Raw genomic sequence first — 13,810 nt, forward strand, 5'->3', positions numbered from 1 at the left:
CCCCTTCCTTTCATTGATCACTAGCATATAAATGCCTTTTAAAAATATATATTTTCAATAGTTTGCTGTTAATATGTAGAAGCACATCTGACTTTCATGTATTGACCTTGTATTCTGTAACCTCACTAAACCCATTTATTAGTTCTAATAACTTTTTTTATGTAGACTCTGTGGGATTTTCCAAGTAGACAGCCATACTGTCTATGACTGGAATCACTTTTATTTCTTCCTTTCCAATCTATTTCTTTTAAAAAATTTGCTAGACTGCCCTGGCTAGGATGTCCAATACACTGCTAAACAGAAATGGAAAAGCAGACATCTTGCCTTTCCCCTCCAATCTTAGGGGAAAAGATTCAGTTTTCCACTATTAAGTATAATGGTAGCTGTGGGATTCTTGTAGACGTTCTTTATGTGATTGATTACTTTGAAATTCCCTTTTATTCCTAGTTTGCTGAGTTTTTATCATAAAATAGAGGTTAAATTTTGTCAAATGCCCTTTCTGTCTCTGAGATGATCATATGGTTTTCCTTCTTTTCTCTGTTGATATGATAAACTACCTAGGGTCTTGTTTGGTAAACCAGCTTTGCATCTTAAGAATTTTATTCCAGTCTTATGCCTTAGGTAGTTTCTGATGAGAAACCTGCAGTCTTTCTTATCTTTGTTCTCCTATATGCAGTTTCCTTTCTTTTTCTCTGTATCACTTCTTTCCACATTTGATTGAGACATATTTGATATGGTTTTGTGTTAATCCTGCTTGGGATTCATTTGTGGATTTCTGGGTTTACTGTTTTTTTAAAAAAAATTGGGAAAAATTCAGCTATTATAAAAAATTCCAGCTATTATCCCCCCTCCCTTTTTTTCTGGGACTTCAACTGCATGTTAGATTAACTGATATCATTCCACCTAGACTGTTCATTTTCTTTCAGTTTTTTTTGTTTCTTTTTGTGCATGTATCACATCTCTTTCAGCTGCCATAACAAAGTACTAAAAAATGGTTGGCTTAAAACAGAATCTTGGGCGGGCCACGGTGGCTCAGGAGGCAAGAATGCTTGCCTGACAGGCCAGAGGACCTGGGTTCGATTCCCGGTGCCTGCCCATGTATATAAAAAAAAATAAAAAAAAACAACAACAGAATCTTATCATTTTCCACTTCTGGAGTCTAGATGTCTGAACTCAAGGCATCAGCAGGGCCATGCTCCCTCTGAAACCCGTAGGGAAGCATCCTTCCTTGCCTGTTCTAGCTTCTGGTGTTTGCCAACCATCCCTGACCTTCCTTGGCTTATGGATGCTCACCCCACTCACTGCCTCCACCTCCCCCTCTTGTCTGCCATTTCCCCTCTTCGTATAAGGACACCAGCCACCCTGGATTAGGGACTGTCCTACTCCAGTACAACCTCATCTTAGCTAATTCCATCTGCATTCACTATTTCCAAATAAGGTCCCATTCCCAGGACTTGAACACAGCATTCTGAGGGCACAAAAGGGTCGCTGTGGACAGCACTGCTCTTCCAGGTCAGTCCTTTACTTCTGCAGGTTCTCATCTGCTGTTAATCCCTTCCAAGGACTTTTAAAAAATAAGGTTTTAAGTTTAGAATAGTTTTAAATTTACAGAAAAGTTGTAAGGGTAATAGAGTTCCACATACTCCATTCCAAGTTTCCCTATTACTAGAATTTTACATTAATGTGGTCTACGTACTCCAATTAACAAGCCAATATCGATACATTATTATTAACTAAAGTCTACACTTGATTCAGATTTCCCTAGATATGCCTAATGTCTTTTTCTGTCCCACGATCACCTCAGGAGACAAATTACATTTGATCAATTTACCAGTTCTCTTTAGGCTTCCCCTGGCTATGAATTTTCTGTCTTTTTAATGACCTTGGCCATTTTTTAAAAAAGTAAAAAATTTTTTTTAATTAGAGAAGTTATAAGTGTACAGAAAAAAACACGGAGAAAACACAGAATTCACACATCGCCCCCATTGTTAGATTACAGTTCACTGTCCAGTCCTTTCGTGTTTTCCTTTTTTTAAATTTTTACTCTAGTAACACATATACAACCTAACATTTCCCCTTTTAGCCACATTCAAATATACAATTCAGTAGTGTTAACTACATTCAATGTTGTACTACTATCACTACCATCCATTACCAAAACTTTTTCATCACCCTAAACAGAAATTCTTAATCGAGGATTAGTCTGTCATTCCCTACAGTATGACTGCATGAATTAGCTATTAGCTAAGTATTTCATAAGAGAGATCACATAATATTTATCATTTTGTGTCTGGCTTATACTATTCAACAAAATGTCTTCAAGGGTCATTTACGTTTTCATATGTCTTAGAACTTCACTCCTTTTTACAGCTGAATATTTCATTGTATGGACACACGACATATTTTGTTCATCAGTTGTTGGACACTTGGGGTGCTTCCATCTTTTGGCTATTGTGAATAATGCCACTATGATCAGTGGTGTCAAAATATCTGTTCAAGTGCCTACCTTCAGGTTTTTTTTTGGTATATACCCAGAAGTGTGATTGTCGGGTCATATGATAATTCCATATGTAACTTTCTGAGGAATGTCAAACTTTTCCACAGTGGCTGCACCATTTTATATTTCCACCAACAATAACTGAGAGTTCCTATTTCTCTACATCCTCTCCAATACTAGTCGTTTTTTAAAATAGCGGCATACTTTTGGGTACGGAACGGTATCCCATGGTTTTGATTTGCATTTCCCTAATGGCTGATGATGCTGAGATCTCTTCATGTACTTTTTGGCCATTTGTATATCTTCTTTGGAGAAATGTCTATTTAAGGCTTTTTGCCCACTGTTTTTTTTTTTAGTGCATGGGCTGGGACTTGAAAGAATTCTACTACTGAACTACCCATGCACCCTCTTTTCACCACTTTTTAATTGGGTTGTTCATACTTTTGTTATTGAATTGCAGGCATTTCTTTTATATTCTGGATATTAAACCCTTATCAGGTATGCGGTTAACATATTTTCTCCCATTGTGTAGGTTGTCTTTTTATTTTCATGATGAAATGCTTGGATGCACAAAAGTTTTCAATTTTGATGAAGTCCCATTTATCTATTTTCTATTTTGCTTCTCATGCTTTTGGTATAAAATGTAAGAAACTATTGCCTAAAACAAGGTCCTGAAGATGTGTCCCCTATATTTTCTTTTAGGAGCTTTATATATAGTCCTGGTTCTTATATTTAGGTCGTTAGATCCATTTTGAGTTAATATTTGTTTATGGTGTGAAGTAGGGGTTCTCCTTCATTCTTTTGCACACAGATATCCAATTTTCCCAGCATGACTTGTTGAAGAGTCTATTCTTGTCCAACTGAGTGGACTTGACACCTTGTCAAAAATCAACGGTCATACATAGATATGAGGGTCTATTTCTGAATTCACAATTTGATTCCACTAGTCAATGTGTCCATCCTTGTGCCAGTACCATGCTAATTTGACCACTGTAGCATTGTCATAGGTTTTAAAACTGGGAATTGTGAGTCCTCCACTTTATTATTCTTTTTCAAGATGGCTTTGGTCCCTTACTCTTCCATATAAATTTGAGGATTGGCTCTTCCATTTCTACACAGAAGGCTGCTGGAATTTTGATTGGGATTGCAATGAATCTGTAAATTGCCTGAAAAGAACTGACATCTTAACACTATTTAGTCTTTCAATCTATAAGCATAAGATGGCCTTCCAATTATTTAGGTCTTCTCTGATTTCTTTTAACAATGTTGTGTAATCTTCTGTAGAAGTCCTTTACATCCTTGGTTAAATTTATTCCCAGACATTTCAATCTTTAAGTTTAAGACATTTCAATCTTTAAGTTGCTATTGTAAATGGAATTTTTTCTTGATTTGCTCTTCAGATTGTTCCTTACTAGTATATAGACACACTACTGATTTTATTAGCTCTAGTAGTTTTCTTGTGGATTTTTTCAGGATATTCTACATAAAGGATCATGTTCTGTACAAATAAGGAAAGTCCTACTTCTTTTTTTTCGGTTTTGCATGCCTTTTATTTCTTTTTCTTGCCTAGTGGCTCTGGCTAGAACTTCCAGGACAATGTTGAGTAACAGTGGTAACACTGGGTATCCTTCTGACATTAGAGGTCTTTCAGTCTTGTACCATATGTACATTAGCTGTACATTTTTCATATCTGTCCTTTATCATGCTGAAGAAGTTTCTTTCTATTCCTAGTTTTCTAAGTGTTTCAATCAAGAAAACATCCTGGATTTTGTCAAATGTCTTTTCTGTGTCAATGGTGATAATGTGCTTTTTTCTCCCTTTGTCCTATTTATGTGTGTTTTACATTGATTGATTCTCTTATGTTAAACCACCCTTGTATTACTGGGATAATTCCTACCTGATCATGGCGTATGATTTTTTAATGTGCGGTGGCTTTGTTTTCTAACAAATAACTAAATAACTAAATACTATTTAGTTGGGGATTTTTACACCTATATTCAAAAATGTTTCTTGGACCTTTATCTGACTTTAGAATTAGGGTGATGTTGGCTTCATACAATGAGTTAGGGAATGTTTCTTCCTCTTGAATTTTATGAAAGACTGAGCAGGATGGGTGTTAATTCTTGGAATATTTGACAAAATTCACCAGTGAAGACATCTGGTTTTGGGCTTTTGTTGGGAGGTTTTGATTACTAATTCAAATTCTTTACTTGTTATTGATCTGTTGAGAGCTTCTATTTCTTCCTGAATCAGTGTAAGTAGTTTGTGTGTTCCTAGAAAGTTATTCATTTCACTTAGCACATATAATTTGTTAGTGTAGAGTTGTTCATAGTATCCCTTTATGATCTTTTTTGTTTCTGTGGAGTTGGTAGTAATGTTCTCCCTTCAATTTCTGTTTTTCAGTTACTTATGTCCTTTCTCGTTTTCTTTGTCAGACTAGCTAAAGTTTTGGCTATTTTGTTGAACTTTTCAAAGAACCAACTTTTGGCTTCATGGATTTTCTTTACTTTTTATTCTCTAATCCATTTATCTCTGCTGTAATTTTTGTTATTTTGTTCCTTCTGTTCAATTTGGTTCAGTCTGCTCCTCTTTTTCTAGCTCCAGTGTGAAGTTAGATCTCTGACTTGAGGTCTTTCTTTTTTAATGTGAGCACTTAGAGTTATAAATTTTCTTATCAGCATTGACTTTTGCGGCATCCCATACATTTTGGCATGTTGTGTTTTCATTTCCTTTCACATCAAGATACTTCCTAATTTCCCTGTGATTTCTTCTTTGATCCATTGGTTAAGAGTGCACTGTTTAATTTACACATATTTGTTAATTTTCCAGTTGTCCCTCTGTAATTGGTTTCTAGCTTCATTCCATTGTGGCCAGAGGAAATACATTGTGTTATTTAGTCTTTTTTGTGACCAAATACATGGCCTATCCTGGAGAATGAGCTGTGTGTACCAGAAAAGCATGCATCATGCTGCTGAGTGAATAGTTCTAGCTATGTCCTTCAGGTCTCATTGGTGTATAGTAATGTGCCAGTCTTCTATTTCCTTGTTGATGTTCTGTCTAAATGTTTGATCCATTTTTAAAACTGGTATATAGAAGTCTACTATTAATTTAGAACCATTTACTTCTCCCTTCAAATCTGTCAGTATTTGCTTCATATATTTTGGGGCTCTGTCCTTAGGTACATTAATATTCATAATTAAGTCTTCTTGTTGAATTGACCCCATTATCAGTACGTACTGGCTTTCCCTGTCCCTCATAACAAGTTTTTTGCGTAAAGGTTATTTTATATGTTACTATAGGTGCTTGAGCTTTCTTTTGTTACTAAATGCAGAGTACTTTTATTTTTTGCCATTCTTTCACTTTCAGCCTAATTGGGTCTTTGAATTTAAGGCAAGTCTCTTGTAAATAGCATGCAGCTGAGTCTTGCTTTTTAATCCATGCTGCAAATCCATTTCTTTTTGTGTGAAAAGTCCAATCCACTTACACTTAAAATAACTACTGTTAATGTAGGACTTTCTTCTGCCATTTTGCTGTTAAGATCTTTTTAAGTTTCATGCTTTTTTATCCCTCAACTCTTCCATTAATGCCTATATTCATAACTATGATTTTTTTTGTATTGTATAATTCTGAGTCCCTTCTCATTTCTTTCTGTATATATTTTCTTTGTGGTGGTTACCAGGGGGCTAACATTTAATACCCCAAATCTATAATAATCACGCTTGATTTGATACCAACGTAAACACATATACTGTTCCTATAATCCTCCATACCCCAACCTTTTTGCCATCTTCATTACAAGTTGTATCTTTATATAGCATATGTCCCAAACCATGGGTTTAACATTATTATTTTTAAAATTTTTTATTAATTAAAAAAATTACAAGAAAGAAACATAAACATTCCCAACACATACACTCAGCAATTAACATTATTTTTAATTCATTTTCATTTTAGAACCTGTAAGAAGTAAAAAGTGGAATTACATACCAAAATACAATAGTCCTGATATTAATAGTCACCATATGGTTACTTTTACTAGAAGTCTTCATTTCGTTATGCTTCTTTGATTCATTATGTAGAATTCTTTCCTTTGAGTATGAAGAGCTCCCTTTAGCATTGCTTGTAGGGTCAGTCAAGGGGTGAACTCTGGGAATGTCTTAATCTCTCCCTCACCAGATAAAACATTCTTGTTTGGCAATTGTTTTCTTTCTGCACTATAATTATTTTGTCCCACTGCCTTCTTGCCTCCATGGCTTCTGATAAGAAACTGGGACTTAATCTTACTGGAATTCCTTTGTACATAACATATTGCTTTCTCCTTGAAGCTTTCAGAACCCTCTCCTTGTCTGTGGCACTCAATAGTCTGACTACTATGGGTCCGGTGTGTTCTCTTCTAGTTTATCCTGATTGGGCTTCGTTAGGCTTCTTGAATGTGCATATTTGTTGGAAGTCTTCTGCCATTATTTGTTTGAATATTCCATCTGCCCCTTTTCATTCTGGGACTCCTAAAATGCATATATTGGTACCCTTGATGGGGTCCCAAACATCTCTAAGGCTCTGTTTGCTATTTTAAAATTCTCTCTGCTCCAGAATCATTTCAATGGCCTCATCTTTTAGTTCCCTGATTCTTCCTTTTGACAGCTCCAATCTGCTTTTTTTTTTTTTTTTTTTTCATGGGCAGGCACTGGGAATCGAACCCAGGTCTCCAGTACAGCAGATGAGAATTCTCCCTGCTGAGCCATCGTGGCCCGCCCCCAATCTGCTTTTGAAACCACTAGTGAATTTTTCATTTCAGTTACAGTAGTCTTCAACTCCAGTATTTCTGTTTGGTTCCTTTTAAAAATTTCTCCCTTTATAAGCTCATAGGAGGTGACTTTTTTAAAGTCTTTTTCTGGTATGTCCCCAATCTGGTTTTCTACATTGATGTTATCTGAACTTCTATCTTATTCCTTTGAGTTGGCCATCACTTTCTGTTTCTTTGATTTGTAATCATCTGTTGCACACTGTATTTTTTTAATATTTTAAAGTGTTAATTTTAAAGGAACCAGTCCTTGAGATGGCTGTTCCTTAAGTTTGTATCCAGCTAGTGAAATGATAGAGATTTCCTTGAGTACCAGGAGCTAACAAAAGCAGACATACCAACGCAAAGCCCAGGCTTTGTTTAGGTTTTCCCTCTCTGCACTGGAGTCTGAAAATTGCCTCTAAGTGGAAAACCTGGGCAGTTCCATGGTTCACCTAAGTCCTGCCTTCCCTATTTTCCAATATTTCTCAGGACTTAAAGGCTGAATTCAAGTTGAATGTGCCATGTAAGCACTCCCTGAACAGCTATACTGAGGCTATTAGAGAATACACATTTCATCCCCCTCACCCTAGTAAGTCCAGGTTTCTTCTCTGACGATTACAGACATCTCCTGGAGAATGTCTTAACGTGTACTTGGGATACAACGAAAACCAGGAAGAAGTAACAGGGAGAAGCAGTTCCTAGCTACTGGCTGGTGAGCAATGTTTTTGCATCCTGAAATGCAGTTCTCAGTAAATGCCAAGTGTTGTCATAATTCTCTGTCTGTGGCCTTATTTTCTACAACACTGTTCCCTCCCTGAAAGCATTACATTTTTTGCATGTTTGTATATTTTTTACAGGGAGAGGTCCATGTCTTTTAAAAGCTTCCATGACCCAAAATAAGTTAAAAACAATTGTACTACAGGAGAAGGCCCATCTTAATTTGTTAAGCTCCTGCCCAGGAACACAAGCCCCCCCCCCCCCCTTTTTTTTTTACATGGGCAGGCACGGGGAATCGAACCCGGGGTCCTCGGGCATGGCAGGCAAGCACTCTTACCTGCTGAACTACCGTGGCCCACCCAGCCCTCCCCTTTTTATTCCCCCCCCATCAGAAGACTAGTCAGTATTATGTGCTGTTTCCTAGACATGACTGACTGCGTTCTAGGTCCCCAAATGTGGGGCTGGGCTTTAGGAACAGCAAGAAAATGTAGTGAGTGGCTGGAGCTGGCAGATAAATCCTGTTTGCAAGGAGAGACTGGAGCAGACAGGTCATCCCAAGCTGGGTCCGAGAAGGGGCAGCTCTCAAGGGTCTTCCCCCAGACCCAGTTTTGTCCTTACATGTGGCATCTAAGAGAGAGACCTTCTTATATACAAATGTCCTGCTTCTGCTTAAGGCAGCAATGGTCAGCTTCCCTGCAACACAAGCACCCTAACCAACACAACCCTCCTCAATCTGGCTACAGGTCACCTGCCCTACAAGACCCTGGAGCACTGGACCCTCAGAGGTTTGCCAACTTGTCCCCTGGCCAACAGGCTCACCTTCAGTCAGAAAATGTTTTGGCGGACTGGCCTCTCTTCCTTCCCTGGCAGCTCAGGTGACCCCTCCTCTGCTCTCTCAGTGGACAGACAATGGCTCCCCATGAACCAGGGACTCCAGGGTTGGGCTGACCACTTCTCCTTCCCCCTCCAGACCTTCAACAGTTGTAAGCAAACCCTGGTCCTGTGCAGTGTGGTAGGCTTGGGTGTATCCTGGGTATTTTCTCATCCCTCCTGGAGGCTGCGGCAGTCCAGACCTTCCGGCCCCTTCCATGGCCTCCACACCCTTCCTCACTGTACCAGGCCACCCACTGCCTGCTTTCCCTCCCTAGGCCAGGAAGAGGCCCCAAAAGTAGAGGCTGTCCGTTTATAGCTCTCTGTGTGTCCTGTCCACCTGTGCATGTGTCTGTCTATCTGTACCCTAGGAGAAAGTGGGACTTATCATGTAAAAGTCCAAGATTCAATTCTGACTAGTAATCAGTTTTGTTGGTCAGTTCAAAGTGGCATGAGGTCTAATTAAGAAAGCAACCTGAGCCAATGGGGTATGAGTCAGGCAGGGGCTTGACCCTGAGGACGTGGAACGGGTGGTGTATGATGCTGTCCTCAACTTGGACAGCATAGACTTTGGCTTTGACCTTACCAATTTCTAGCTCTTACTTGGTTAAGCTTCCTGATTGCCTAGAGATTCAATTTTCTCATCTATAAAATGGGAATTCTGTCACCTACTCACACAGTGATGGATGGAACAGACATAAATGACATGAGAGGCTTAACTGGAGGCTGGCACATTAAATAACCCAGCTGTGTGGTCCCGCCAAAGTCTGCCAAGGAGGTCTCAGGGGGCCTCTGGCCATGCCCACTATATTGATGCAATAGCCTAGGATGCTCCTTCAGCATTTTGGGGCTAGGTTTTTCAGTCCCAGGTCAATGCGCAGATCCGCCAGGGCAGGGCTCGGTCTGGCTGCCCTTTGCCCCCTGGTACGCATGCAAAGCCCTGCCCCGGCTGTCTAAGAACTGGGCTGCCTCACCTATCTCTCAGAGTCAGGGAAGCTATGGAGCAGCTTCCTGCCAGGGTTCCAGGAAGCTGTATGTGAGCAGAACCTTAGCTAGTTGAACCCCCACCCCTGGAACCACACCTGGCCCTAAGGTCATGCTTCCGCCTGTCTCCTTCCTGGCTCTGGTCCCGGAGCTGGCTTCCTTCTGCTTATCCCTTGTGGAACCTCACAAAGAACTGCTACTTCTGGCCCCACCGCGCCAAGTACTTTTACCTGTAAATGCCTACATGGAGACCAGTCTGGACCAGGGTGCTTCCTCATCCTCAGGTACCCCTGGCCCTTACCTCAGCTCTCAGCCTTGCCCTTGCTCCTAGGGAGAAGGGAAGAATCAAGGCTGGGATCTGGGATGGAAGTTAGGAGGCACTCGCTCTCAGGGCTGGCCTTGAAGACGAGAGTGCCTCCTTGACTTCTGGGCCCCAGCCGCCTCTCTCTGGCCTCTCCCTACCCCTGCTCCTTGGGCCCAATGGTCTGCCCTGGCCCTGCAATGGTGAGCTGCTAGTGCCCCCTCATTTGTTTGGAACAAAAATGTGCCCGTGGACCTTGCCTCTCATGTCCCCAGCCAGTGGTCAGCTTCCGGGGCCGGAAAGCTCCCTGAGCCCAGCTCTGGGCTGGCCATGGGCAGGCACCATCAGCAGTAGAGGGAGACAGCGGGGAGGGACACATGGCTGGGAAGGTTCCTTTTAAAAAGGTCTATCAGGACAGTGACCTGGGTGAGTTACCAGGTTGAAAACATCTGCCCTCTGGATTCTGAAAAATATGTTTACTTCAGAAAAGTCAGAAATAAGATTATAATGATAATGATTATCACCTATAATCCCTCCATCCAGGGATAACAAGTGTTAACTTTCACTTCTCCTTTCAGTCGTTCTAAAGGACTCAGTGGAACATGCTCTTGGACACACTGGGATTCTAGAGTATGGGGGTTTCCAGCCTTTACTTCTCACTATGCTTGGCTGTATCTCCATGTTTTAAAACTCCCTGAAGAGGCTGCTGTCCTCCTGGCTTAGCCTAGTGCTCTGCAAACAGCCTAAAGAGAGTCTTGCAAAAGGAAGTAGTTCAGTAGTGGAAAGAGGGGTCACTGAGCAGAGGGGAGTGGGGAGGCTCAGAGAGGATGCTAGGAAGGCTCTGGGCTCTATGCGCAGAACTTTCAACACAGCTGTTCAGCCCTGTCTGAGTCTCTGGGCACCTCTGGGACAAGACATGGAGAAGCCAGTGGGGTGGGGTAGGGGGCATTCTTATGGCTCTCTTCCCAACACCCACCAGGTCCGTCCGTCTGGTCCCAGGTCTCCCTCTACTACAGCAGAGACCCAAGCCCCAGGAGTCCACCCCATGCTCATGCCTTCATGCTAACCCTTGCAGTCACTAAAGACCCCCTGTAAAGGATAAGCATGGGCTGTGCCGTCCTTTGGGACCTATCTGAGGAGCACCTGATCTCAGGAGGCCCTGGCCTGCTCTGGTAAAATCACTGTACCCGGTGCATCTTTGATGAACAGAGGTTTGTGGGGTGGGAAGATAACACTCCCAAGGATGTAGCAGCTGCGGCAAGCCCATCGCCACCAACCAAGGGTTAGGGAGGGGGTCCAGAATCTTAGCCTGGGGGAAGCTGCCAGCATCCGCAGGCAGTGAGAAGTGTTCAGCACAAAGACAGGGCACCTGAGAGCACAACCATATCAGCCTCCTAAGGCCCGGTGGGCTGGGTTCTGGGCAGCCAGATCTGCAGAAAGAGCTGGACTTTCCTTTGCGGCTGTGGGGCTTTCACCTGCGCCCTTGGAAGCCATGGCCTGGGGGTGACCGCTCTTTTCTTGGGGCCAGCAGTCCTCTGCCCCCCCTGGAAATGGGCCTCCCTCCACCTTTCAGCCAGTACTTTTTCTGTACTCTCTGAGAACAGCAGCCCCACAACCCACCAACTCTAGCTGTTTGGTCTAAAGCTGACCAGCAGAACTACCTCTCCATGTTCCAACCTGTCCCTTCACGGACAGAACCTGTTGACAGGACCCACAGGGAATGTGTCTGGCTGGGAGCAAGAGAGCAGAGCACCCTGGAGAGGCCACCGTGGACAGCACTGGTGGAGGCTGGCCATAGACTTGATCTGATAAGTCTGTGCCATGCAGGGCCGAGACTGTGAGCACGACAGGGTAGGATGCATCTCCTGAGGAACAGGCTTAGAATATCTGGAGGAGCCTGATGTCTGCCCCAGCTGGCTAAGAGTGTTTCCAGCTAGTTCAGAAGAACGAGGACCAGATAGAAGGAGAGGCTAGGATAAAGGAAGAGAGAGATGTGGAATCATTTCCCTTAGTTGGGAAAGCTCGAGGCTGAGGATGAACGAATGACTATGACATGGAGATAGCTTGAGGAAAAGTACACTGCCCCTTGCAGGACTTGTGCCTCCATAGAGGAGAGGAAGGTGGGCAAAACCTAACAAGAATGCTGCAGTGAGGGCAGTGAACGCCCTTCAGGCTGGGCAGGGCTTTAGCAACAGGCGCCCCAGAAGGTGGAGAGCCTCCGCCTGGGTACGCGTCACTGTCAAGGGCTCACAGGCCTGGCCTCTTTAGAGGGAAGCGCTCAGCAGGGTTAAACTCTGCCCTTTTCGCTCCCAGATCAAGCGTGCCCAGACGCGCTCAGCCCTATTCCCTTCCAGACAGGGCAGCCTTCAGGCCACTAGTCATTTGCCAGCCCAGGCAAGGGCGTTTGCCAAACACGATGGACAGTAGACCCGGATTTCCAACTCCAGACACAATCACGGACTTCCCTCTGCAAACCGGAGCTGCCCAGTCTTGCAGGGCCTAACGGTGTAAACAAAACTGCTACCAGGCAACTGAAGACAGGGACTCAAGCAGAGACGGCCCATAAAGAATGAAAACAAAACCACTTTTGGGAAACCCGTAGGAGAGAAACTTGTGCATCCTGACGCTGTACTTTCTGTTCTCATTCCCCTTTCTCTCCCAATACAGCAGTGCCCTGCGACCACGGGCAGAGTCCTGTTATTCTCTGCCGAACTGCTGATCATACCACCCTAGGAAACACTTTGGCGTGATGTTTTTAGTGAAACAAATGCTTGTTCTAAGGACAGCTATGCTTCTGCAACGTCTAACACTTAGCAAAAGACCAAAGCAGGAGGCCCATTCTCCCCCTCCTAACAAAACTTCAGCTGAGCAGGAGCTGAGCAAGGAGGAGGGTGAGGAATGCGGTAGGCTTGAACCTGCTACAGTGACAGCAGCCTCCGAACCAATTCGTGTGTGTGTGAAGACTACAAGCATTTCTTCCTGGGGCTCAAAACACCCTTCAAAGGGGACTGAGTTTCAGAGCCGCTTTTCCTCTCAAGGGTTCTGGGTCTGGGACCACTGAAAAATCCCCCTTCGTGGCCCCGCGGCGGTTGTTGGGCGGTACCTCAAGCTTGGTGGGTTAGCAGGTGGGAACACGGCCCCCGCCTTTCTCGAGTTCCACGGGTGGAAGCTCCCTCACCGGAGACTGGCGGGCCGCCTGCCCCCATTTCCAGGGAGGCCCCCGCGCCCCGCGCCCCGGCAGGCCGGCCTCCAGCGCGCACGCGTGCCCGCGCCCAGCCCCTCACCGGGCTCCAGCAGATGAGCGCATCGGTGTCCGGGTCGCTCACGAGAGTCCACAGCTTGGTGAGGAAGGCCGGGACGTTGCTGGGCCCCGCCGCTCCGGGGCCCACGGGCAGATCCATGTTGGGCCACGCGAGGAGAGGCCAGGAGGCCGACCGCGAGCAGGGGCCGAGGACCGCGCTAGAGCCGCCGCCGCGCCTGCCGCCTGGGCCGCGCCGCCGCCACCCGCTGCGCACACACGGCCCCGGGGCCTGGCATGGCCGCCGCCATCTTGCGACGGGCGCGCTCCAGACGGCACCGCCCACGACCCAGCGGCGCGCGCGCGCGCGCGCGCAGACGGCACCGCCCCGCCGCCGCCCGCCAATCGGAGTGGGGCGGA

The 13,810-nt window shown here is 44.2% G+C and overlaps 1 protein-coding gene across 3 annotated transcripts in view; it reads right to left on the reverse strand.

Annotated features, from left to right (window-relative positions):
• HSF1 (heat shock transcription factor 1) overlaps positions 1 to 13,605 on the reverse strand; it is a 25,457-nt gene extending 11,852 nt beyond the window's left edge. The window contains exon 1 of one of the 3 annotated variants that reach the window (XM_077166513.1): positions 13,437 to 13,605. In XM_077166513.1, the coding sequence (XP_077022628.1) occupies positions 13,437 to 13,553 (117 nt within the window). In that variant the 5' untranslated portion in view covers positions 13,554 to 13,605. Of the gene's footprint in view, positions 1 to 13,255; positions 13,380 to 13,436 lie in introns of those variants that run through there. The other 2 variants (XM_077166512.1, XM_077166515.1) reach the window with 2 other exon arrangements.
• Positions 13,606 to 13,810: the final 205 nt, after the last annotated feature.

The sequence above is a fragment of the Tamandua tetradactyla genome, chromosome 6, assembly GCF_023851605.1.
Source record: "Tamandua tetradactyla isolate mTamTet1 chromosome 6, mTamTet1.pri, whole genome shotgun sequence".
NCBI lineage: Eukaryota > Metazoa > Chordata > Mammalia > Pilosa > Myrmecophagidae > Tamandua > Tamandua tetradactyla.